At 37.4% G+C, this 26517-nt stretch overlaps 1 protein-coding gene across 7 annotated transcripts in view; it reads left to right on the top strand.

The window, feature by feature from the left end:
- LOC144039570 (regulator of G-protein signaling 6-like) overlaps window positions 1-26517 on the top strand; it is a 53980-nt gene that overhangs the window by 3115 nt on the left and 24348 nt on the right. For 2 of the 7 annotated variants that reach the window (XR_013289483.1, XM_077553062.1), the window contains exon 2: window positions 5683-6020. Coding sequence is in view for 6 of the 7 variants with exons in the window: in XM_077553062.1 (XP_077409188.1) it covers window positions 5799-6020 (222 nt within the window). In the remaining variant the exon portion in view is untranslated. Of the gene's footprint in view, window positions 1-13; window positions 178-3700; window positions 3789-5682; window positions 6021-26517 lie in introns of those variants that run through there. The other 5 variants (XM_077553064.1, XM_077553068.1, XM_077553066.1 and 2 more) reach the window with 5 other exon arrangements.

Genomic DNA, 26517 nt, shown 5'->3' with positions numbered 1-26517 from the left:
CCCCACATGCGCACACTCCATCTCTCACTTTCCATCGCTCTCCCGCTCGTGCCCTGCCTTCCTCTCTCCCAGCGCACGCGTGTATTCGGAGGGTCCGTGAAGGCGTTTATTTCAGGAGCTGCACGAGACAGAGTAAAGAAATAATAGTAATAATAATAATAAGAAGAGACCATTGAGGTAAGAAGGTGACGACCGACCGGAACGCTTTTCCACTTTCATTCATCATGCTAATAATAGTCGTGTGTGTGTGTGTGTGTTAACTTGGAAGTGACACACTGCCTGTTTTTCATCGCGCGTGTGTATGTGCTGGTAGCAGATGTTTAACGTCACCTGGGATTTAAGCTTAAAAGATGCTTGGTCAAGTGTTCTGCAATGAGGTGTGTGTGTGTGTGTGTGTGTGTGTGTGTGTGTGTGTGTGTGTGTGACGGGACTTGACAGCTGCATGCGTGTGCTTTACCCAAACGAATGAAGTTGTGCACTTATGCGCGTGTCAACAACTTACATGGTGCCATCAGACCACCTGCCGTAAAAAATGAGACGAGACCATCCGGCATCATGAAGTGCTTTAATAGAGACTCAATATAAGTGACTGCTTGCTTTTTGGTGTGTGTGTGTGAGGTTGTGACTTGACACCTGATACACAGTAGCTCACAAAAAAGTGATTGCACGATTGACAATATGGATGCTAGCATGCAGTCGGCTCAAAATGACTGAACGCGCAAGCATCAATTACTAATCTGCTGCAACAAAAGTGACAACACCCCAAAGGGAAACAGTCCAAATTGGATGTAAGTGGGGGTATAGGCTAATCACTCAGTGTGAGTGAGAGTCTAATTTGTGTTGCAGCTCGTGGCTCTGCGTGGTTATGAAGTGGTCTTCAGAGACCGGAGAGACCACCGACTGATGCCGAGGAGAGAGCCAGAATCGAGAGACGTACCGTAGGGCGCGATTTTACTCAACATGCACAAAAACGGATGCAAACTTGATTGATCGCGTTACAGATGTGGAAGCTGATGTACTCGCCGGGGCGCTCCCGGCACGGCGTCTGCCAAAGGCGGCAAATTGCCACACGCTTCATTTTGTAGCAAGTTTAGCACGCACAATGTGATTTATCAAACCTGAGATGGAACGGGATGGTTGATTTCACGTCTTGTAATGGCCTGTCTGAGAGGCAAAGCGGTGCCAGCGTGGTTGCAGTGTGGAGGACCAAAACTGTCAACATAAAAAAAATAAATGAATAACTAAAAAACAATAATATAAAAAATGAATATGAAAATATAATTCAAAAATTAAAAAAAAAATAGAAATTAAATTAATTTTGGCAGTTTCCTTTATTTGATGTTTGACATTTAATTATATTGATTTTTGTATTTATTTCCCTTTTTATTTTTTGAATTTCGTCTTTTATTTTTGTATTTATTACTTATTTTTTTTAATTTGTATTTGTTTTTTTTCTCATTTCCATTTGTATTTTATTTTGAATTATATATATTTTTTTATCTGTTTCACTTTTCTTTATTGACTTATTTGTTGGATTTTTGTTTTTTGCAGTTTTGGTCCATACTAGTGCCAGTCGTAGAGGAGGAGAAAGTTTTCTGCTTGCGTGTTTGGAATATCACAAACAAAAACTATTGTGACCGTATTGTCTATTCAGCAACGCAATATGGAGCCAATCACAAGAAGGAGTCATGCCATGTCGCCTATGACAAAACGCGACTTTATCCAAAACCACTCTTGTTGTCCATCATAAAAACGAGAATAATCATAAAGTGATGGCGCGACTAATAGGGTTCCAACACAGAACCTATTAAAGTAAATCTAATTATTTCTACAGGGGGAAAAAAAAACAGATGAGAGTATAACCAGCATCCTGGAAGAGATTGTTGGACCCTGGAGGTCGCAGAGTAGTCTGAGCGTGCAATGATATACTGATGAGTTTTTGTGAGAGAGAGACAGTTGCTCGCTAGGTTGGTGGTGACCTCAATTTAGAGGAGGCACTCGAAACTTTGCGTGTGGTCCACGGGCTTCGTCGGATGCCGTTGGCTTCATTCATTAAATATAAAGAGACAACCGAGCGTTAACAAATTCATCACATTGACGGAAAAGTAATAAAGCGTTTGCGCATTAGTGGAGTGATGCCAGTTTTTCTTGGCCTGTAAAGAGAATTTTAATAGACTAGTGGATTACAATCCAAAAGTCAGGACAACCCTAACTTTGCTGTTTTATTTTTATTATTGTTTTTTTTTTTTTTACAGTGGATAGTGCAACTGAATTATGCGATAAATAAACAAATTAATAACAAAGCTTTTCAGGTGGTGCTGCAAAAAAAGAAAACACAAGAACAGATTAAAAAAAAAAAAAAAAAACAACACCCCTCAATTCCCCGTTGTTTTTTTTAAATTTGCTGTTGTGATTAGTTTTAAAATGAGCTTCTTTTTCCTGTGGAACCTAATAAATGTTATACTAAGCATAATCCTGCGGCGCAGGATGTGTTGAGAATATCTCGCCCTTCCGGATCTGCTTGGGTGCAATGATGCAATATGGAAAAAGGTCCACACACACACACACACACACACAAAAAAAAAAAGTGTGCAAGTGTCAGGCTGGCGTGGCCTGTCAGTCATCAGAGCGGCCGGTGTGAAATATGAAGGTTGTTCCCAGACACTTTCATCTCGGAGTGCACTCGGAGCTTTTGATGGAAGTGTAACCTGCTTGGATGCAAATGAAAAAGGATGAAATGAGCCACTCGTCTCCACATCAAGTCTTTAAAAATGTCAGCGGTGGAACATGTCCCTCGTATCGGGCCAAAGTCAAAAGGAGACATCTTTGAACATAGTCTACGTGTATCTACTTATAGTGTTTTCAACAAAGATGTTGGTGATACCAAGATAAACCACAAATGAAGACCCCGGAGTGCAGTTTTGCAGCGTGTTTAATTGGCTTCATAAGCATGTGGTGAAAACTGTAATTACAAAAATAGTCACTCGTTACACACACTGTAACGCCAATACAAAAAACACAAAGTGCATCGATTATATTGACGATAACAATTCGACGAAACTAAGCATTAATATCCATGTCAGTAAGCATAAAGTATAATAAAATGAAACTTACGGCATTACTGCCTGATAATTCGAAGTGGATGGCACTGGATAGCGTTTTTAGGCTCTGCTCCAGCGTTTTCTGTGTTCGCGAAATATCAGAAACCGGAAGTACCTCATCGGAAACCGGAAGTATGTTAAACGCTAATATTTTGTCCTTTAAACGTAAATACAATTGTCAATTACCATCCAAGCAATTAACAAACCTCCGTTAATAACAGATATATTTTTAACATTATTGTTTAAAGCAATGAACTTGTTTATATTGAAAAAGCCGTGAAGGCAACACATTACTATCTTTTGAAAATGATGGAGCTACTCTATAAATTGCCCTTGAATTTTAAAAATCGGCTAAAATGTTAAAAAAAAAAATTGTATTGGTGGACAAACATTTTAAATTGTGCTGGTGTAACTAATATTGTTTAAAGTGTATATCATTTTGCAAGCTCACTGATTCTCAAACATGTCTGATTGGAGTATTGACCTCAAGATGACAAGGAACTAAATCCCTGCTTTTATTGGGCGGGCTGTTCATGTTGTGCGTGATATGGCCACTTGGGGGCAGTGTGGTTCCTCACGTTCTGATACATTAAGTTGTAGCCACATTAGAGAGTAGAAGAAAAAAGTCACGATCACGTTATGCCAATTAAAAGTTTGTGTTTTTCAGTCTAGAAAGAGCTTATGATGGTGAGTAATGTTAAGATGTTTCTCTGTATATTTCTAAAGCGTTTTGTATGAATAGCCCTTCTTTTTGAGTGATAAAAGTGCCGCGAGTAGCACGCTAATTAGCGTTAGCGAGTCGAATTGTGAGACAATCAAAAGATTCCCACTCCCAATTAAGATTTATATTGGGTGCTAACATTATGTATCGCTAACTCCATAATGTTTATGTAGCCTCAGCAAGTGTACACGATACACTTTTGATGACTTATCATCTTCGAAATGGCACAAACGTCTCCAAATCAGTCAGTTCTGGTATGGGAACTAATCCTGGCAGAGGCACAAACAAATATGTGCCCAAAATGTGATTTAAAAAAAAAAAAATTATACTCACACGCACGCACACAACATTGTTTGAGGAAAGTGGAGCGCTTTGTGTTGGCACCAGCGCAACATTCATGAATTTTTCAACAAAAGCAAAGTAAAACAGCAGCAGTACAGTGTATACAGTACTTGCTATAATATTGATACAGCGTATGGCAGCCTCCCATCTCGCGGTAATATTTGAGCAACTAATTGATTGTTTTGTGTGTGTGCTGTAAACAATTCACACAAACATCAACAATTTACTCCTTTTTTCCACCCCAGGGCTTCTTTTTTTTATTTTTATTTTTTATGTTGTGATGACATGATGCACTTCCCTGAATCAATGTTTACGTATACACAAACACAGAATATTGAGGAAGTCAAACCTCCAATCATCCGACTCGATCAATATGGCCATGAGATACTCATACTACATAATACTCCAAAATATTATATTCATAACATTGATATGTCAATATATCTTCCAGGGGTGTCGGGCGCGACTTCAATAGTTAACTCACGATTAATTAGCAAAATTTTATTTCTGTTCTAAATGTACAATAAAATATTTTTGTTTAAAATAAAAGTGAGGAAAAAAATGTTAAACTAATAGAAATATGGCTGCATCTTTTAGTCATTGATACAGTTAATTCATAATAATTCATAAATTGAGTTAAAATTTTAAAATTAAAAAGATGGACTTTACTGTAAAAAACGAATGTGATATTGATTTGCGTTGAGATCATTTTTCTGCCACTAGATGGCATAATTGCATTTGCAAGACTTTGGTGACGGCGCAGTGCATTTTTCTTTTCACCTTAAGAGCTATCAAATCTTTAACATGAAGTCGCTTGTGAAATTCTGCACATTTTTAAAATTGTAAAATACAACTTGACCCCCAGTCTCCACAAATATTTGGACGTGGATGTGTCATTAATGGCATGTGAAAAAAAAATGGTGGCATTTAGATTAACACTAAATTAAAGCGTTAATTGATTAATTAATCACCAAAAATCATCGCATTAATCATGAATTAAAGCAGATTAATCGCACTATTAATTTTGACCATAGATTAGCCTTTAGCTACGTTGACGGTAGCACAGGTTGTGTTTGAGCAATAAACATAATTTCATGCCTTTATAGTAAAGCATTTAATGAATGTTTGCGAATCACATTTAGAATATTTGTTCATGTCAAAATATCGGGGTCATTTTTTTTCTCCATTTTAAATTATGCAAGTAATCAACTGATTAGAAAATGAGGCGGGTGAGCGTGTGCAGTCCTCATAACATAAAAAAAAAATTTAAAAAAAGAATTAACACATGCTCTTCAAATTTGGCGGGAAAAAAATGCTGATAAAGTATTTTTTTTTATTAGGTGATTAATCAGAATTCTAAAATGTGCTTTATCTGATAAAAAAAAAAAAATCGCTTGCCAGCTCTATATTAACACACACATTTTGACACCCCTGATATCTCCATTTTATCGACTCATAAGGACCTGTTGATCAAATCTTACGGTTCTCGTCCGATTCCTCCATTTTCTCTTCCTTTAGCAGCGGCCGAACCCTGATGGAGGGACATTAAGCACAAGGACGAAGAGTGTGCCGCAGTTAAAGGAGACAGGATAACTTGCCGCGGGTGAGGACGACTGACGGGAGGTGGAGGAAAGATGGCCGCCGCGCCAACACCACAACCGCAGCAAGAGGCGGAGGAAGAAGAGCGGCAGAACGAGGAGCAGCTGAGCTCCTCGGACTCTGCGGAGGCCGACCAAGAGGTGGAGGACCTGAAAGAAGACGCCCAGACGCCCCCGGCCAGACCTCTGCTGTCCATGAGGTCCTTGAGCATGGTGGACCCCGATGACGACTCCCCCAACATGATCGTCTACAGAAAAGTAAGGCGGGATTTATTTTGTGGTGGATTATTGCTAGCATGCTCAGATATGGAATATTTTTTAGAATTGATTGATTCATTTTGATTTCGCATTAAAGTGTATTACAAAAGCATTTTTTCACTGATTACTGTTTACTAACCAGTGATTGGTGTTTATTTCGTACTTCGATTAATGATTTAAAAAAAAAAAGGGGGGGGTAGGGTTGATGATGCACTATTATTGTTTTCCAAAGAAATATATTAATTTGATATATTTTGATTAAACACGGAAGATAATCAGTCTTCTTTCATGAAGGATGACAGAAATCGCTGAACAATTACTGTTGATATGCTGAAATTTTAAATGGAAAAAATGGCTCCAAACGATTACTCGATCATAGACAATTTTAAAATAAAAAAAAAATGGCTCCAAACGATTACTCGATTATGGACAATTTTAAATTAAAATACGGCTTCAAACAATTACTCGACTATGGACAATTTTAAGTGGACAAAATGGCTCCAAACGATTACTCGAGTTTGGACAATTTTAAATGAAAAAATGACTATAAAGGATTACTCGATTATGGACAATTTTTAATTAAAAAACGGCTCCAAACGATTACTCGATTATAGACAATTTTAAAATTAAAAAAAAGGCTCCAAACGATTGCTCGATTATGGACATTTCTAAAAAAAAAAAAAAGGCTCCAAACAATTGCTCAATTATGGACAATTTTAGATATAAAAATGGCTTACGTGATTATTAAAGTAGTTTTCGATTAATTTGATCATCGATTACTTGTCAATTGATTTTGACAGCTCTACTCAGAGCGTCCATTGGGACTTCCCTCTAAACTATAAAAACCCATAAAGAAGAATCTAAAAAAATTTAAAAATCTGTGACACCAGCAGGGGTGCGAGCGACGAACCGCGATCCAGCGCGGGGTGCGGCTTCACTGAAGATGATAAACGATTTTGGCAAATTGTCTTGGCTTGCTCTCAATATGGGTCGTGTCGAAAAAAAAATCTTCATGTTAGTTGGAAGCTGTTGCTATCAGGGCACTATTGACATATTGTTGCAATAAAGTCGGATTATAGAGCGCAAGCCAACATCGGGATCGCTGGCTGGCTATCTGATTGATGTCTGCGCCGCTGCTCTTATCGGCCTCCTGAGGGAAATAATCAGGCTTCAGCGGCTCTGGGCTCAGCTAGCTTGGTCTGCTTGTTTGTTTTTTTTTTTCCTTCCCGATAAGAGTCACCCAGAATGATAAGGATTGCGTACAGGTGGGAATCGGAACAATTGAGGTTTGAGGGACTGTAAATTGCAGTGAGAATCTTGCGTTTTTGGGTACAAAATCCAACGTGTCAGTATTTTCATTCTGGATCTGGATTTGCCACCTCTGCCCCAACCCCGTTGAGAAAGCTTCAAAACGGAGTCCGTCAATTGGAATAAATCGACCGAAAAGCGGCTTGTTGGTATGCACGAACCTCTTTTGTATAAAAAAAATTAAAAATCCCCAAAAAATCACCATCTACACTAGGGCTGGGTATTGATTCTAATTTCCTCAATCGATTGATTTCGATTCACAAGTGTTCAATTCGATTTGATTTCGATTTTTTTTTTCTTTTTTCGATATTGATTCATTATGGAACATCAATTTTTATTAAATGTCAATTACATGATAAAAACTCCACAAATATTAAATTCCAAAGTAAATTTTGAAAAAAAAGCTATACAAAAGAATCTTTTCATTTTTTTATGAATCGATATTGGGCTTGAAAAGGAAAATCGATTCAATATCGATTATTCGATTTTAAATTTTTTTTTTTTGTGATTATTTATTTATTTTTTATTATTATTTTTAAACCCAGCCCCCCCATTCCCCCTTTGCGATCTGACTGTACGCCGTGTAGATGCGCACGAGGGAGCAACAAGATGAGATGACTCCATTCCCAAGGCAATCTCGCCGCCTCCTCAAGTGTGTGCGTGCGTGCGTGGCATGCCGTGCCGGCGAATGCGAGGACATGACAGTCGGCAGCCGCCGTCACGCTCGGCGAAGCGTGACGCACGCCGCGTTTGCATGCGGCCCTCACACCAGCCAGCAAATAACAGGGCTAATGTAATGACCGTACGTCCCGCTGCTCCCCCAGCGGGCGGCAATCGCGCGCGTTTGACTTATTTATAGCGCGGCAACATAAAGCATTTGCCGCGCGGGGGAGATTAGAAAAGCGACGGGCAGCTACGCCATTGGAATCGTGTTTTCGTCATTTGTAGCCTTTTAGAAAATATCGGGGGGAAAAAACGGCCATAAGCAAAGCTAATCGGCGGCGAACTTTTCAATCAGAATGAAGACTCGCTGAGTGCATTGTTGAATAATTCACATGTTCCAGTATTCAAGGGAGCCTGCAATTGCGGGAACAACTACAGATTTTTTTTTTATTATTATTATTTTTTTTATAGTAAATTTATTATCCATCTTTTCATAGTGACTACCCCCAAAAATGGATGATTTATAGGTAGTTTATAAATTTTTTTGACTGCTTCCCAAGCATTTTTCGGTACCATTTCTTACTCTCCCTATTCATTAGGGGTGTGCCCCAAAAAAAAATCCATTCTCATAAGAATGGCCATTCTTTCTCCATTTTTCCGATTTTGCATTGCAAAGAGATTGTGTTTTCTCCCGATTGGACTGTTAAAACCGTGGCGCTAAACAACCAGCGCAAACATGTTTTATGGTTATATTTTTTAACGAGTATCTCCATTTGACATCACCTGTGCTGAGGAAGCAACAGCAAATGGGAATTATTGTTTTTTTTTTAAAGGTGTTAATTGAAAAAAAAAATAATGTAGTTTTCAAATGAATTCTGGACAAAATATTAACTTTTCACTCTTGAAAATGGCTCAATGAGTCAAGTATCCCTTTAAATAAGGCACTTTTTTTGGGGGGGGGGCGGGTGGATTATACACGGGTAGATGTTATTATACATGGGATTTTACGGGGGTGTTCCTTCTAAAACTGGCAAGTTCACTGCCATTGACGGCTATAGACGTCAAAAATTCATCTTTTTTTTTTTACACTTTAACGAGAGTATGAAAACCTACATTTTTTTTATTGTACATTAAAAACAGATATAAAATAGTGAAGTCATTCGATTAATTACGATTAGAAATTTTTAATAATCTTTTCCTTTTTTTTTTTTTTTTTAAGCGCGTCAGGCGATTAAAATTTTTCATTGTAATTAATCACATGACTTCAATAGTTAAATTTTTTTTTTCTTGGTTTTCATTTTCTTGCTAAGGGAAAAATGTTCAACCAATAGAAATAGTCGAATTTTTTGACGTCTATAGCCGTCAATGGCAGCGAATGAGTTAAACTGTCCGCGTCGCATCCTCGTCGTCAATTGCGTGGCCGTCTCGTCCACGTTGGATGCTGATGAGAGAAATTGACGAGCATCTCATTATTTCCAATCGCCGCCTGCTGGCTAATACGAACAAAAGAACCAGGTGGGCCGTCCGCCTCTGGGCTGGATAATGGCTGCAGGTGTAGTTATTTACAGATCAGGTCAAGCGTCTCGCCAAATATTCACACGTCCGTCCCTTCTCATTTGTAAGACAAGACAATGTCTGTTGCCCCTTTTCAGCCTACATCTCATTTGAGCCCAGAAAACGTCTGCGTTATTGTTATCCCACAAAACGTTATGCTAATCCGTTTTAGGGCGTGATTATCCGTGGGATTAATTCGGAATTAAACGGTTTGCTCTCCGGACAAGGCCGCCCGCCGTGTTGACGACAAAGAATTACAGCGCCACAAAAAACCCGGACGGAAGCACAACAAGCTGTTGTTTGGCTGCGATTTATTATTTACTAGCCGCGCGTGAGTCACCACATCTGCATGACAAATGCAGGACGCACACACATGCTGGGAGCAGACACACCGAATGCAGGCTTCACCGCCGTGGGCGTGAATTTTTTAAAATCGTTATTAATCGCATGACTTCAATAGTTAACTCGGAATTAATGGGAAATTTTGCTCTAAATGTACAATAAAATGTGTTTTTTAAGTTTTCATTAGGGCTGTACAATTAATCGAAATTCAATTACAATTTCAATTTACACTCCACAATTACAAAATCAAATTACAAATTTTGTTGTTGTTTGAATGTGTACATTTGCACCTTTAACATTTTTTTTTTAAAATAACGAATTTATTAAAAAAAAAAAAATCATCTAAAATGGACTTGCATAATGTTAGTGTTTCAAAGAATTTTATTTGTCTTAAATTCATATTTTTTTATTTGTTTTGTTTTTTGTACCAAAAAGTTTTTGCCAACATAAATAAATAAATATTATTATCAATATTTATTATTATAAATTATGTTTGGGCCAAAAGGAACTATTAAAAAAAATAAAAATGTTTAAACATTTTCTTGTTTTGTACAAAAAAAATAATCATTTCAATAATCGGGATTTCAATTATTGCCAAAATAATCGTTATTATTTTTTCCATGATCGAGCAGCCTTAATTTTCATACTCTTAACATAAGTGGGGAAAAAAAATTTAACTAGTAGAAATATGACTGCATGGTTAAGTCATTGATACAGTAATTTCATAATAAACAATAAAATTGAGTTAAAGTTAAAAAGATGTACTGCACTGTAAAAAAAAAAAAAAGTGTGATATTGATTTGTGTTGAGGTCATCATTTTTTTGCCACTAGATGGCATCATTGTATTTGTAAGACGTTGGTGACAGCTCGGTGCATTTTTCTTTCCATATTAAGAGCTATCTAATCTAATCTGCATTAACGATATTTGCTACTTGAGTTCATAAAACTGTCCTTTTTTTTTTTTTAGCTGTGACTTAGAGTGGATTTTCAATTCCATATTTTCAAAGCCCAACATTTGGTACATCAATTCCCACCTGTGCCCGCTTTTGCGTTTGCAGTCACCTCGCCTTCATTTTGTAGGAACAAGCAACAGTCCAAAAAAAAAAAAAGTGTTGACAGAGAATCAAGGCCAAGCGGCTTTTTTTTTGACAACCGCTGTCAGTGTGTCGAGTATAAAAAAACCACTGAACGCATCAATAAAGCCAACTGGCTGCCCTTTGAGATGGAGATGAGCAAACAAGGGAACGAAGCACCTTGGAAGGTGATTCACATCAGACTCATTCCAGTGTGACTGCTTGCGCTGTTTTGTATGTTTGAATAAGCGGATACACACAAGCTTTTTTTTTTTTTTAATTTATTAATTTTTTTTTTAGACATGTCTTTCTATTTAACGCCAGGACCGTGAAGGATCAAGTCTCGTTATTCTAACTTATGCCAAAGTCAAAGCCTATCTCAGGCACCAGTGATCAAATTGATCCAACTATTGATTCCAGAATATGAAAACGACACTTAAAGGCTTTAAAGAGGATTTGTTTGGATTACGACTCGGAGGTTTGGAAGTCATTTGAGGCGAACGATTTCCACTGCAGCAAAGTGGAGACTTAAGTAGAATACGGAAATGTTCTGACCACTCTGGCTGTGGAAAATGATCGAATGCAAGTTTGAGGGGTCACTACCAGGCAAAGCCGTATTATTTGACCATATATGGTCATTGGCAAACTAACATATTATAGCATATACTATAAATAGCATATATTATTGAGTTATGATGTTGATGTTGTCAGTTACTATGTCCATTGTGATGATATTTGAAGTTGCTATGCAGTTGGTACGTCCCTTATGATGATATATTAGCAGCTCTTAGTTGGTCTAGTCATATGCAGTTACTATGTCCCTTATGATGATAACGTGTACAGTGCTATGCAGTTGCTATATCCCTTGTGATGATATTTGTAGTTGTTATGCAGTTGCTACATCCCTTATGATGATGATATATTACCCCCTCTTAGTTGGTCTAGTCATATGCAGTTGCTATGTCCCTTGTGATGATATTTGTAGTTGTTATGCAGTTGCTACATCCCTTATGATGATGATGATGATATATTAGCCCCTCTTACTTGGTCTAGTCATATGCAGTTGCTATGTCCCTTGTGATGATATTTGTAGTTGTTATGCAGTTGTTACATCCCTTGTGATGATAATGTACAATGATGGTATATTAGCCACTCTTAATTGGGTTAGGCTTATGCAGTTACTATATCCCTTATGGCGAAAATGTGGCCATTTGCTATGCAGTTGCTATGTCCATTGTGATGATATTTGTAGTTATTATGCAGTTGATATGTCCCTTATGATGATGGTATATTAGCCACTCTTAGTTGGTCTAGCCATTTGCAGTTACTGTGTCACTTAGGTTTATAATGTGGTCAGTTGCTATGCCGTTACCATGTCCCTTGTGATGATGTTCGTAGTTGCTATGCAGTTGCTATCTCCCTTATAGCCACTCTTAGTTTGTCTAGTCTTATGCAGTTGCTATGTCATTTATGATGATGATGTGATAATGTGGTAAGTTGCTATGCCGTTACCATGTCCCTTGTGATGATGTTCGTAGTTGCTATGCAGTTGCTATCTCCCTTATAGCCACCCTTAGTTTGTCTAGTCTTATGCAGTTGCTATGTCATTTATGATGATGATGTGATAATGTGGTAAGTTGCTATGCAGTTTGCCTATATAAGCCACTCTTAGTTTGTCTAGTCACTCTTATTTGACCATATAGGCCTTAATGAAATCATATAGAAGTGTACATTGTCCTAGCAGGATTTACTCGATGGCACTTCTGTCAGAACATTGAGATTCCTTGGCTGAGGTTTCCAATCCATACTCATTCATGCAAGCTGTTCTGAGTCAAAGTTTTCTTTGAGGCCATCTGAATCCAGCCCTGCTGTCTGTTGTTACTTTGTATTTTTGTATCTAAAGACTCCTTTTTTCTTCTTTTTTTTACTTTTGTGTTTGTCTGCGTTTGGGTCCTAATTCCTCACCTCACGAGACATCATGTGCAATATGTTCTATATTACCGCCCTGGCCAACTCCAAGAGTTGACTTTCTGGTTTTATTCCTGCAAAAAAAAAGGCCGAGCAGATGCACTGAATGCAGCGCACGCGATCTTCACAATAACGAGGCAGCTGCTGCCACATTTGCGACTACAAGCTGCCTGTGTGTGACTGCAAACAATTGCTGACCGTTATTACTGGGACCTGAGCGAGAGAAAAAAAAATAACATTGGGAAATGAGCCACGTGCTGCTTCACCAAACCCTTCTGAAGAGATGTTAAGAGATATCGGCGGTTGTATACGAATATTCGACTTTGAATAGGCCGCATAAGTTAATGATCCAGCACGATGTGCCACATCAGTAAACTCGCGGTGTGAATTAAACAGAAGCAGAAACATGTGATGCGGGTAATAATCCTTTCATCTGGAAATTTGCAATTTTGAACCCCTCCAATTAACCTCTCCCCGCTGCCTTGATTCGATTAGCCCGCTGCTTCCTTACCTGCTGTGGCGATGAGCCTCTCCTCAGACATCTGCAGGCAGCTGTGACACGTGTGATTTGATTATTTCCCACAAATGCCACAAAATAAACTGAAAGGAATAAGATGAAAATGATGACAGTTTATTGATAAGGAGCAAGTGACCGCTAGAAACAATATCCATCTTAGATGCATCTCTTTAAAAAAAAAAAAAAAAAAAAAGTGGAATCAAGAAATTTTCGAACCCGAGGTCGTACAAATGGCAAAATAACAACAATGGCGAATTATTCACTATGCCCATCTGAGCTCCAATAACGACAATTCAAGTCTGTGGAGGCTTTTTATTCATGGACCAAATTCATGACTTGATTGAAAATATATTGTATATTTATATACATTTTTGTTTTATAAAAATGACTTTGCATGTTAATGACATAAAACACACAAACATCAATCCACTCACTTACGATCATAACTAGGGCTGCTCGATTATGAAGAAAATATTAATCACGATTATTTTGGTAATAATTGAAATCACGATTAGGACGGTCATTTATTTTTTTGGTACAAAACAAGAAAATGTTTAAACGTAACAAATTTTAAGACAAATACATTTTTGGGAAACACTATAATTATGTTATTTTGGATGAAACTAAATGTATTAAAGTTGCAAATGTATACATTCAAACAACCAAAAATTTGTTTTAATAATCTTTTTTTTTTTTACGATTTTGTAATTGTGTAATAATTGAAATTGTAATTGAATTTCGATTAATTGCACAGTCCTAACCATAACCGTTTACTTTGTAATTAGAGCTTAGACTCACACCCAAAATCTGCTTTCACAATTTGCGTTCATGTCAATTGAACAATCTCGATTATAAAATATATGCACATTAAAAAAATCTGCATTCAAAGATTGGTCATGCTTTAAACGTTGATTACTTCCAGAGATTCTACCACAAAAAAAAAAAAAAAAAAAAAAAAGTAAAGCTACGAAAAGCTCAGGAGAGTCTCGGCAGCGGGTGATTCATGTTTTCGTTCACCAATAAATATCCGGGCAGTGTGAAATTGGCTAATAAATAACCTGTGGGCCGCAGCGAGCGGGCACGACTTCACTTTTATGGCTCCGACTCAAAGGACGAAAGCTTCCGACTGAAGTCATCGCAGGGTGAAAAGCCTCCAGTCTGCCACGTCCAGCTCAAAAGTCAAGTCATTCGCAAACTTACTACAAAACACCCCACAGTGGACGCTTTATAACCAGCAGAAGTCTCGTTTTGAAAATGAGCCAGGACTTGATTTAAACGATTACTCGCGGGAAAACCAAACTTAGCATCCACCGCTAGCTTAACGCTAATGGCTAAATGATTCGCATGTGACTGCATTTTCTCCACTCGGAGAGAGAAAATGATCTCAAGCCCAATCTTTGAAATTCAAGTCGCCGTTTTTATTGTTTGTGTATATAAATCCCAGCCGTCATAAAACGGGACATTTTTATGACTCATCCCGCGTCGGTGGAAGAAGACAAGTTGGGTGGAAATTGGGGTACGACACGTTGTATCCTGTAAAGTCACTCTCGTCTTGCTTTAACATCAAAACTATCATCCCTTTTAAATTGGAGAACAAAAGTAGGCAAAATTGAATTTCCCTTTGAGGGCGGGGCATTATGTGATTTTTTTTTTTTTTTCGGCATCGCCTTTTTGGGGGTCTTAATTGAAGACATTCAACAAAGCTTTTGCTCTTGAATGCCACATTATATTGTGGATTTGAATTCCATAAATGTGGCTGGTTAGCATCAACGTCCTTAAATTATTTTCGTCGATAATTTAAAGGGATACTTGACTTGCGACCAATCGTTGCCTACTTCCTCAGCGCAGGTGATGTCATCTACAGTCGACAGCAAGTGGGAAAATGTGTTTTTAAATGTCTTAAATTGTACATGTACAAAAATAATGACGTTATCAAATTAGTTAATATAGTTCAGTAGTACAATTCAAAAAGTGAAATTGCCTTTCGAAACCAATTTTAATGAGTTTAAATAAACTATACTGAGATTACAATTTAAATTATTATTATTATTATTATTATTTTTAACGATTTTCTAACTTAACTCATTCACTCGCAGCCATTTTCACAGGATTTTGACTGATTTCGCAAGACCCACAGAATATTGTTTTCTATTGCTATAAAAAAACATGGAATCTACCAAAACAAAGATTAGAGTCGCTTTCTTTCATCAGGGAAAAAAAAGAGAAAAGTATGTTTGTATCGGTTTCCGTTTTGCAGCAATTAGCATTAGACTATAGTTAAGTTTCATCAATATTTACATTCCTGGTGAAAACACTGAAACTTTTTTTTTTTTTTTTTTAATAACTACCATTGTTTTCAACCACCTCTTCATGCCAGAAGCTGCACATCAACGACTTCTGTCTGCTCTTGCAAGAAAAAAAAAACATATAAAAAAACGTATTTGTACGTTTTTGGGTTTGAATGAGTAAGATGCAAAATTATTGCACATTTGAACTTCAAATGTGCAATAGCATGTACTTCAAATTCTCAAGTATTAGTAACAAAACTGCCGCCTAGTTTTGTCAAGGGAGGGGGGGGGGGGGGTTAGAGCATCGTCAACTGACATGTTAAATGTGCAAAAAACGGCACAATGTGGTTTTTCAACCGATGTTCTAAAGCAACCTCTCATGGGACTATGCCAGCGTGCATCTGTATAAACAGCTGCTATTGTCAATGTGGAGTGTGATGGGGGGAGGGGGGGGGGGTTAATGTGTAGGCTTCAAAGGAATAGATTCAAAGCTTTAAAAAAAAAAAAAAACGCCACAGCATACCCTGCATGCCACTTTGCCCCCCCCCGTTCTAATTTTTCAAACATGCATAATCCAGCAGTGTTGGGAAATTTGATACAAACATATGGACACACGGCCGCAAAGAATTCCATTTTAATAAGAGGGGCAGGCAGGTGGAGACGAGTAAAAATAGGACAAGGAATGCGGCGGGCAAGGCGAGCTGGAAGAAAGAAGCGGTCGGAGGAGACGAACGACTCCCCGTGGGCGAGAGCCATCACTTCTCATTCTAATTATTCTCCGCTATCGCCTCTTATGATCGGCCCCAGTTTAACCTTTCGACTTCAAAACCTCACCCTCCAGCCTTCGAAATGTCAGCGTGTTCGTTTAGGAGGTCGGGGTCGACGGGGGCGGGGCGTGGGGGGCGGGGGCGGATCTTACGTTAATTATGAGGAGCGGCTTGTTAGTTTGCGTCCCATAGTTTTGTACACAGAGCACGATTTGCATATTCTTCACCGTTTGGCGGATGATTGATGACTCATCCGACCAGATAATGGAACGGCGGTCCGGGGCATGCATATTTCATCGCCAGGCAACCTTTTGGCGTAAATGTTGGGAATCCGTTATTGTCTTGAAAGTAGAACTGCTTAGAGGATGCTGGGAAAATCTTAACGCGTCACTTTCTCTCGGCTCTCTCGAACCGCACGTAAGTCGTTTTTGCTGTGCAAGTGCTTTGCTCTCGTTTGACTTTCATGGCCTCGCATTAGTTGCAGGTGAAGGCCAACGACAACATGTTTAAGAGAAAGGCTTTCCTTTGTGATGACAAATATCCATGAATTTTCTGTGGCTCTTGTACTATCGGGTCATACCTGAGCCGGAACGTATCCTTCAATCCTGACATGAAACTTGGCGTACTTTTTTGATAGTGATGGCAAAAAAACAAAATTGCAAATTTGAGGTGAATCGGAGCAGAGGGTTGGGAGCTACAGCCTGAGCAATTTTGGCATTATCGGCAAAAAGGGGTGTGGCTACCTTATAGCTAGCTATATATTAGGGGTGTCAAAATGAGTGCGTTAATTTAAAGTTCCTTTTACACCACTAATTTTTTTTTAAACACACGATTAATGACCGTCCTTTACTTGGAAAGGCTGTACTGGCGGAATTCCAGTGGCAAAGCAGCGGACACATCCACGTCATAATTTAGCAGTTATAAATGTAATAATAATGCAGATATTTGTGGAGACTGAGGTCAAGTTGTATATTACAATTTTTTAAATGTGCAGAATTTCACAAGTTACTTCATGTTGAAGATTAATTATGAAAAGAAAAATGCACTGAGCTGTCACCAATGTCTTACAAATGCATTTACGCCATCTAGTGGCAGAAAAATGACCTCAACACAAATCAATATCACTCGTTTTTTACAGTACATTACATCTTTTTAATTTGAACTCAAATTTTTTATGAATTATTATGAAATTACTGTATCAATCATTAAAGATGCAGCCATATTTCTATGTTTAGCCCCCCCTCCCCCCCCCCCCCACACACACACACACTTTTATGTAAACAAAAGTATGAAAACTTAGAAACACATTTTTTATTGTACATTTAGAACGGATATAAACTTAATCGTGAGTTAACTATTGCAGTCCTGCAAAACGATTACGATTAAAAAAAAAAAAAAAAAATGTAATCGGCTTACAACCCTACTGTATATACTTCTGAACTAACTGTATAGAGAAAATGTCTATACTGTATGTGTGCATATGTAACTATAATAGCAATCAAAACCGTGACGTCCGTCGAAGCCAAATCGTCGTAAACATGCAATATTTCCTACCCTATAAAAAGTCAAAACAAAACCTTTATCCTCATCTGCCCCCAATTTTGTCGTCCTTAGCCTGTGGCTCGCTCCTCCACAAAGTATTGTGGAAATTGCTTAAGTAGTTTTTGTGTCATCCAGCTGAGTGATGCCGCCGCTGAAAACAACCTGCTTAGCGGAAGCAATAAACAATGAACATAAAGTTTATTGGCTCCCGCCATCCGATGGCGTGACTTTAGCATCGTTACCTGAGGTAACCTTCACTCCACTGACGCCTCCCGATTACATCCGCAGTGAGAACCGAGTGAGGGTTTGTGACACTCTCACAGGTTTATCCTGCCTATAATCCCTTTTCTTTCTCTTTCTTTACTTTCGTGCCGCAATCTGTCGTCTTCCCGAATTTTCTTTCTGTAGCGCTTTGGTTCCCTCCCTCAACACAATCCCCCACCCCCGATTCAGCACCAAGTCATTAATCAAAGCTGACAGTGTCTTGCTGGCCTGTGGTACACCCCCCCCCCCCCACTTTTTCATAACTAGGAACTGATTCTACAGGCGCGATACCGTACGTAAGCGATATGGTCTGATAGCAGCTTGTATAATCAATCAGTCAAGTCAGAATGAAATCGCAAAAAAAATATTTGCACTAAATGATCAAGCAGGTGTGGAAACAAATATGTACAATATATACAAAAATACAAAGTAACAGAGAGAGCAGGACTGGATTTAGAACACATGAAAGACGGAATGTAAGGAAGAAACCTCGGCCACGGAACCTCAACGTGTACTGATAAGTGTCGTTCAAGTCACTTTTGCTAGGGCAATGCACACATATATATGACAGAATAACAGCCTATATGACAAAATAACCTTTTTTACCACCGCAAGCTACTTTTAGAATTACCAGCCCGTTGTTTATTTATTTATTTATTTATTTATTATTTATTCATTCGATTTGACATCATCATTGCTCTCCTTTTTAAAATAAAAAAAAAAAATTTTTCCTCATTTTTTTTCTTTTATAAATATATATACATATATATACATATACACACATATATATATATATTTTTTTTTTGTATGTGGGTGAGTATGTGTGTGTGCGTGTGTGTATTCATCAGTTCACCTAAAGCCCATTAAAAAAAAAATCCCATACTAATAATATAATATAATAATAAATTGCCAAATGCAGAAACATCAATGTAAGTTATCACGATGTAGTGGCTCTCGCTATTCAGCCCGTTATCAATGCTAACAGCTAAGCTGCTGGCCACCAACGTCGGAGATTTGTGCCGTGCCGTACAATGTCGGCGTAATTGACTAGCGGTTTCTTAGCGTCCTGAATTAGTGATTGAATATGAGTTCGGGATAGCGTTGTTTTGATGTTTGTCGCAACTATATCATGTCAATAAAAAAGTACGATAAAGAAATCCTAAATGTCGAAAAGGGAAGTCAAGCTAGCCACGATGTGACCCAACTTCAAAGTAAAAGTCTACTAAGGCTATTTACATTGTTGTCAGTGTTTTTAAAAATTATTATTATTTTTTTTTTTTTATTATTATTTTTTATTTTATTTGTATTTTTATTTTTATTCTTATTTTTTCTGGACAGCTCAGTATTGTTCATTCGGTGTTTGTTGTCAGTGTTTTATTTGGTAGACTTTTATTCTATAATTGTTAGCCTTAGCTAACTGTTCGTGAGCTACTCTCTACTACTGGTTGGAGAAGCCTGGCCTGGCCTAGACAAACTAAGAGTGACTTATAATGCACAGGAACTGTCATCGTAAGGGACATTTGCATAAGCGGCTAACACATCATCAATCATGATCACCATAAGGGACATAACGACAAAATACAAATAACTAGACAAAATAAGTCTGACTAATGCCTCCCATAACAACTGTATAGCAACTACACAATAAAAAGTGATCTTCGGTAGAATCTAACTTCCGTAAAACATCATTTGGTGTAATAATTATTATTATTATTTTGTTTTGGAGTGTAATAAATTTGCTTGCGCGGCATAATTGAAACGCACGTTCCCCCGTTGAGTTGTTTTCAGTTGATTGTGTATTGAGGGACCTGACATGGAGGCCCCAATGCGACATGAATAACAATTGCCAAAATATCGATCTTGGAAGAGTAGAGAGGACACGTGATATTTCTCAGCGTAGTAAGTTAATTTTCATTTGACACACGATGCCGACCCCACACTCCTACAATAATCGATTTGCATTCAACAAAATGGACTTCTGTTTGCATCGAGAGACTCGTGTTTCATTGACACGACAATTTCATTTCAGCACATTTACATCTGACTACTTGATATTGATACCGACAAGAATGCGTGTTTCACAAACTTTGTGGAGAGAAAGAATGAAAGAAAACTCCGCCACTGAGGTAAAAAGCAATCCAGATAAGAATAGATTTCCTAGAATCCAGCTGGGCGGCCATTAAGATGAAGACTTCAGGCAATCAATCAGCATAACAACTTTCCTTGCTCCATCTTCATTGATCCGGGCACTGCACCATTCATGCATCTTTCATTCATGACTGTATAAGAATTGCTTTTATTTGCCTTTGTCATCAATCCTGTTGCATACCTTTTAACGAGGACACATTATGGAAATTTGTCTTTAATAGCTTTTGGTAATGATGGGAAAGTGAAGCTTCATGGCAGCATTTGCGATACTTTTTGACTCGTCTAGATGGTGCTCTTGGTTCAAAGATAATTGCAAGTGCAATAAAAAATTATTACATTTGCATTGCATCTTTGAATCATGAGTGCCCTCTTGAGGAGTCAAAAAGTATCGCAAGTGCTTCATGAAGCTTCATTTTCCCATCACTAGCTTTTGGTACGGGGGGGGGGGGGGGGGGAATTACACAACAGTCCTTTTTTTTTTTGTGAACTGTCGACAATGTCTGCATGCCATCTCTTCTTATTTCCACTCGAACCCTCTAAATTGTAACACACATTTACATGACCCCGTCTTGAGACAAAATACTCAAAGCTTTTACAATTAAAAGACGCCTTATTGCTTTAGGGGATTAAGAATGGAGAAAACCAGCCCTGATCACATTTTGGTCCGTCTGCATTAGAGAGACACTTTAACTTCTTAAGCGACTACAAAGCTCCAATATTTTCAGCACTTAACTCCCATTTGATCCACGAGAGTGCCCACAGAGTTAATATTTCATAGGGATGCTCGTTGTTGGACTGCCGGACAAGTCTTTTATGGAAGTGAGTGATCAATATCTATCAGGGAAAAGAAGTAACAACGTTATGTTGGCGAAATGTGACATTAGGGTTGAGACACAAGTTACTTGCTATCTCTTTATATTGCAAAATGATGGCAGTCATCAACTTTGACTTACTTATAATATATAGATTTTTTTTGTTTTGTCCGCATATAGTTCAGTGTAATTGCAAATTGCTACGTTAGCATCTCATGCTAACCGCTAGTTGCTTTTTCGTATTGGACGCATTAGCATTTGATTTGATATATATATATTTTTTTCTTGTTGGCATTCATTAAAGGCTAGTATTTAAGACTGTTTTGATTTCAGCAGGTTAATATTAGGGTTGTTAACTATACTATTAACATTTTTACTTCAAGCATTACGCAGTTAATAAGGGTATAATGTAGGGGTGGGACGATACGGGTAACTCACGATTCGATACTGTGACGACACGATAACTATAATATCACGATACACGATATCTACGATATTCGATATATTGTCAGAAGTTTTCTTTTTTTTTCACAATATTCAATATGTGAGTGACAGTGAAAACTTGCCGACTGTTCTTTTTCGCCAACAGTGTCTAGACACCAGTTTATAAAATAAAGGAAGATAAAATACCTATGACCTTTTTTAATAATGAAAAAGACAAAGGCACATTCCCTTCCTTTAAACACGGTGAGTGAATTACATAGTAGCCGAGGCCTAGGATATTCAAAAAGTAAAAAAAAAAGCAATTACTGTTGCCAGCCCTTTTTCGCACTTCAGGGCCACCGTACCAGCCAGGCACTGACGCTAACACTAGCTGCTAGCCGCTAACGTCGGAGACTTGCGGCTTATCATACAATGACGACGTAATTAATTAGCGGTTTCTTAGCATCCTAAATTAGCGATTAAATATACTTTGGGGATGGCATTGTGAAAAAGTTGGTCGAAAATATGTCATTAAAAAAAAAAAAAAACTTCAATGTGTAAGCCAAACACATCGAAAAAGGAAGTCAAGCTCTGGCGGTCACGTCGCCGCGCAGGCCGACTTCAAAGTAAAGAACCACTGTAGTAAATAGATATTGAAATAGTGAATCCTAAAATACTATTTATGCCCAAAACTTCCACGTTTGTGTAAACAACAAACATCGCATTAATATGCACAAGGATGGACGTCCTCATTATGTCTCTTCGTATAATTGTGCCTCTCGAGACTCTTTCATCATGTATCTATTGCTTGAATTTTTAATTGAGACCATTTTCTAAAAAACCTGCAAGGAAATGATGGATTATTGCTGCAACCATCCAGCTCCCCATGGCTATCGTTATTCTATTCTTTTTCGACGACTTTTTGGACATCGTCTGCCTTCTCTTTGAAGTGGACAAAATCCTATATTGGTCTGTTTCGTTCTAATCGCATTCAATGACCCTAATGAAAGTCGTGAAAATATGATACGCCTTAATCCCTTCAAGTGGATGTTGTTTTCCAGTAAGCAAACATGTTGCTTTTATATGGAAATATGCAGCGGTATTATTCATAATCTTTGCTGTTATATGATAATTTATTTAATAGCCTGACTGGTAGCGGCAGACGTTCACATTAAGCCATGCGGTTGGGGAAAAGAGCTACAGAGAGTTTGTTGACAGAAATGGAGCTCTCACTCACGCAGGAAGGTCTTAGGCCGCATGCTCACAAATGACTCGGCGCCACTCGCTGAATTAATGTGTGAAAAATGAAAAAGGGGTCATGCTGAGATGTTAGGCAATGTCCAGCAATTTAATTTAAATGCTATTTAAAAAAAAAACTGTTCATCAATTATCCTGTTTTTTGTATTTTTTTTTTTTAGGGGGGCTTTATGGTCCTTCATGGCTGTGCCCCCCCCAAAAGGAGTCTAGATGCACCCCTGGCTGGAGTGTTTGACACTTCCGACCGCTTCCAAGAAGTTTTCTGATCACTTAAAGAAAATGTTTTTCCCTCTGCTTGGTTTGCTTTGCAGTACACGTTCACGCTTTATATTCCACATAAGCAAGTGCTATTAAAATGAATCACTTCCATCCTCAAGTGATGCATCTCGCAGAAAGGCATTAGAGGCGCTTTATTTGCAAGACAAATCCCACTTCAGTAGCCCTTCATCTGGCTCGGAACCATATTTGGTAACTGGAGTGGGTGTTCAAAACCGACCCTGTACACCTACTATCAGACAAAATAGCAATCAGTTAAGAAATAGAAGACGGAAAGCTTACATAATATGGAACGGTATGCAAATTAAATGCACAAACTGGTTAGCAAATCTTTTATAGCGCGCAGGGTTGGGATATATTCATTTTAAAATGTGTCTCAAGTTTATTTTTGTTAACAAAAACTAATGAAATAACTAGAACTAAAATAGATTTTGTTCAGAATTACTTTTTCTTTGTTATTAACTCATTCACTGCCATGGACGGCTATAGACGTCAAAAATTCATTTGAACTATTTCTATTAGTTTAACATTTTTTTTCCCACTTTTGTTAACAAGAGTGTGAAAACCTCGATTTTTTTCTTGTACATTTAGAACAGATATAATTATATATACTGTATATATAATATTTTTGATTAATTGTGAGTTAACTAGTGTAGTCATGCGATTAATTACAATAAAAAAATTTAATCGCCTGACGCCCCTAATTTTTAATAATCTTTTCTTTTTTTTTAAATCGCTTCAGGCGATTAAAATTTTTTAATTGTAATTAATCACATGACTTCAATAATTAATCACTAATTTTATATCTGTTCTAAATGTTATTTTATTTTTTATTTGTTAGGTTTTGATACTCTTATTAACTAATACAAATAGTTAAAATGAATTTTTGATGTCTATAGCCGTCAATGGCAGTGAATGAGTTAACCAATGATGAGACATTTTTAGACTCACACTTATCCAGGTCTTTTATAAAAATAAAAACTTCTTTGACAGCTCACTTCAACACGTTTGGCATAATTATTTTTTTTTAAAATATAACTGCGGCCTTCTTTTATGGAAGCCTAGTGTTTGACATGTATTGGCTTTCTTCTCCTTTCACACGCTTCAGCGTCAGCCTTTCTTTTTTTCCCAAGGAAACAAAAAACAGAAAAGCTCTTTCGCTGCCGTCACACTCAGTCGGCCACAAAGCTGGTGGCTCTTAAAAGCTTTAAAATTTCACACACGCACGCACGCACGCACACACACACACACACATACACTAAATGAATGTTGGGCAGAACTGAAATCGAAAGGATGTAAAGAGATGACTCATTCTTATTTGAACGTTTTTCTTTCAAGTTATAAACAAGTCAAAAAAAAAAAAAACTATAATGAATGAAAAATCACTTCTGAGTGCAAAGTCAAATCAAAACTCGCAGCAATTACATTTGACCATTAAAGTCGGCAGTCGGTTGCCATGGTAACGTCAGCTGTTTTCCACTTTTTGAGCTAACACGTAGCGTTTGTTTGATTAGCCGTTACTTCAACAGTTTAATCGCCTCCTTTGTGTATGCCGATGTTATGTTGCTAATCATTTCCTTATAGCAACTTTGTCTGTAGGGGTCAAAGCGATCCAATTAACCTGCACGGCCCAACAGTAACTCGTACGGCTTGGCGATTTATCGCGCTTCACTGCACTTCACAAAGGATGTGACATTTGCTTACTAATTAAACTGTCTGCTTGGTTACCACTCAGCTGGAGCATTAGCATCCTCTTTTTTTTTAAGTTGTGTTTTTCATCTACATACTATCATCAATATGGCACGTTAAGCATGAAAGTAATTATAATATGGGATCGTATTTTTTGATTAACTCATTCACTGCCATTGGCGGGTATAGATGTCCAAAATTCTATTTGTTTAAATAATTAAACAAATAGAATAGAAACTATTAGTTTCACATTTTTCCCCACTTTTGTTAACAAGAGTATAAAAACCTAGACATTTTTTTAATTGTACATTTAGAACAGATACAAAATTTGTGATTAATCGTGAGTTAACTATTGAAGTCATGCAATTAATTACAATTAAAAATTGTAATGTCCACTACTTTTTCCTCTTAACCGTATAAAGCCGAACCATGAAATTTCTGAAAGAAAATTCACATGAATTGTTAATAGAGATATTTATTGATCCTTTTGACACACACACACACACACACACACACACAAAAACATATAACGTTCTATTTTAAGTGCCCCAAAGATTTATTTTTATTTTTTTATGCTAGAGCATAAAGAAAGCTTTGATGCAGCCTCTGAACTGCAGAGAACGAGTGAAGCAATGGTAGTAATTACAAAAAGGGCCAGCAGGTGGCAGCAGAGTATAAGAGATCAACCGGGGCCATGTTGCAAACAAGCTCTTTTCCCCAATGTTTTGAACATATTTGTAAATAATGATAACATTTTGCTATATTCTAATGGTAATTGCTGCAAAACGGAAACGGGTAGAAATATACTTTTTTTTTTCCTGATAAAAGAAGAGACTTTAATCTTTCTTTTGGTAGGTTAGAAATAGAACACAATATTATGTGGGCCTTGCGAAATCTGTCAAAATTCAGTAAAACAACCAGGAGCGAAGAGGATTGCTTCAGTGAAAATAGCTGGGAGTGAATGAGTTAATGGGGAAAAGAATGATTATACTCATGAACTAGAGAGCTCAATTATTATTATTTTTTTTAATGATACATTTGGGGTTAACACAATTTTTTGAGGCTCGAGTACAGCTTTGATGCTCTTGCTAATAGTAACAAAAAAGCCAAAGAAAAAGCTAAACTTTGGCACCTGCTTGATACTATGTTTACATCTTTACATCATGCGTGATTGCCGTATTGTGGTCACATTGTACAATTTTAGATAAATGCACATGGCGTTAACAAAGCAGTTTTTTTTTTAAGCCTCATCTTGTTGGTTATTTTAACTCATTCACTGCCATTGCTATAGACGTCAAAAATTCATTTTAATATTGGTTGAACATTTTTCCCACTTTTGTTACCAAGAGTATGAAAACCTAGATTTTTTTTTATTGTATTAGAACAGATATAAAATTTGTGATGAATCGTGAATTAACTTGGTGAAGTCATGCGATTAAAAATTGTAATCGCCTGATGCCGCTAATTTTTAATAATATTTTCTTAAAAATAAAAGATTATTAAAAATAAAAAAAATATATATACATATTTATTTAAAAAAAAATTGAGAAAAGATTATAAAAATTTAGGGGCATCAGGTGATTAAATTTTTTTTATTGTAATTAA

The sequence above is a fragment of the Vanacampus margaritifer genome, chromosome 19 (assembly GCF_051991255.1).
Source record: "Vanacampus margaritifer isolate UIUO_Vmar chromosome 19, RoL_Vmar_1.0, whole genome shotgun sequence".
Classification (NCBI taxonomy): domain Eukaryota; kingdom Metazoa; phylum Chordata; class Actinopteri; order Syngnathiformes; family Syngnathidae; genus Vanacampus; species Vanacampus margaritifer.
Note: the sequence above shows the minus strand (reverse complement) of the source record. Positions and strands in the feature narration are given on the sequence as shown.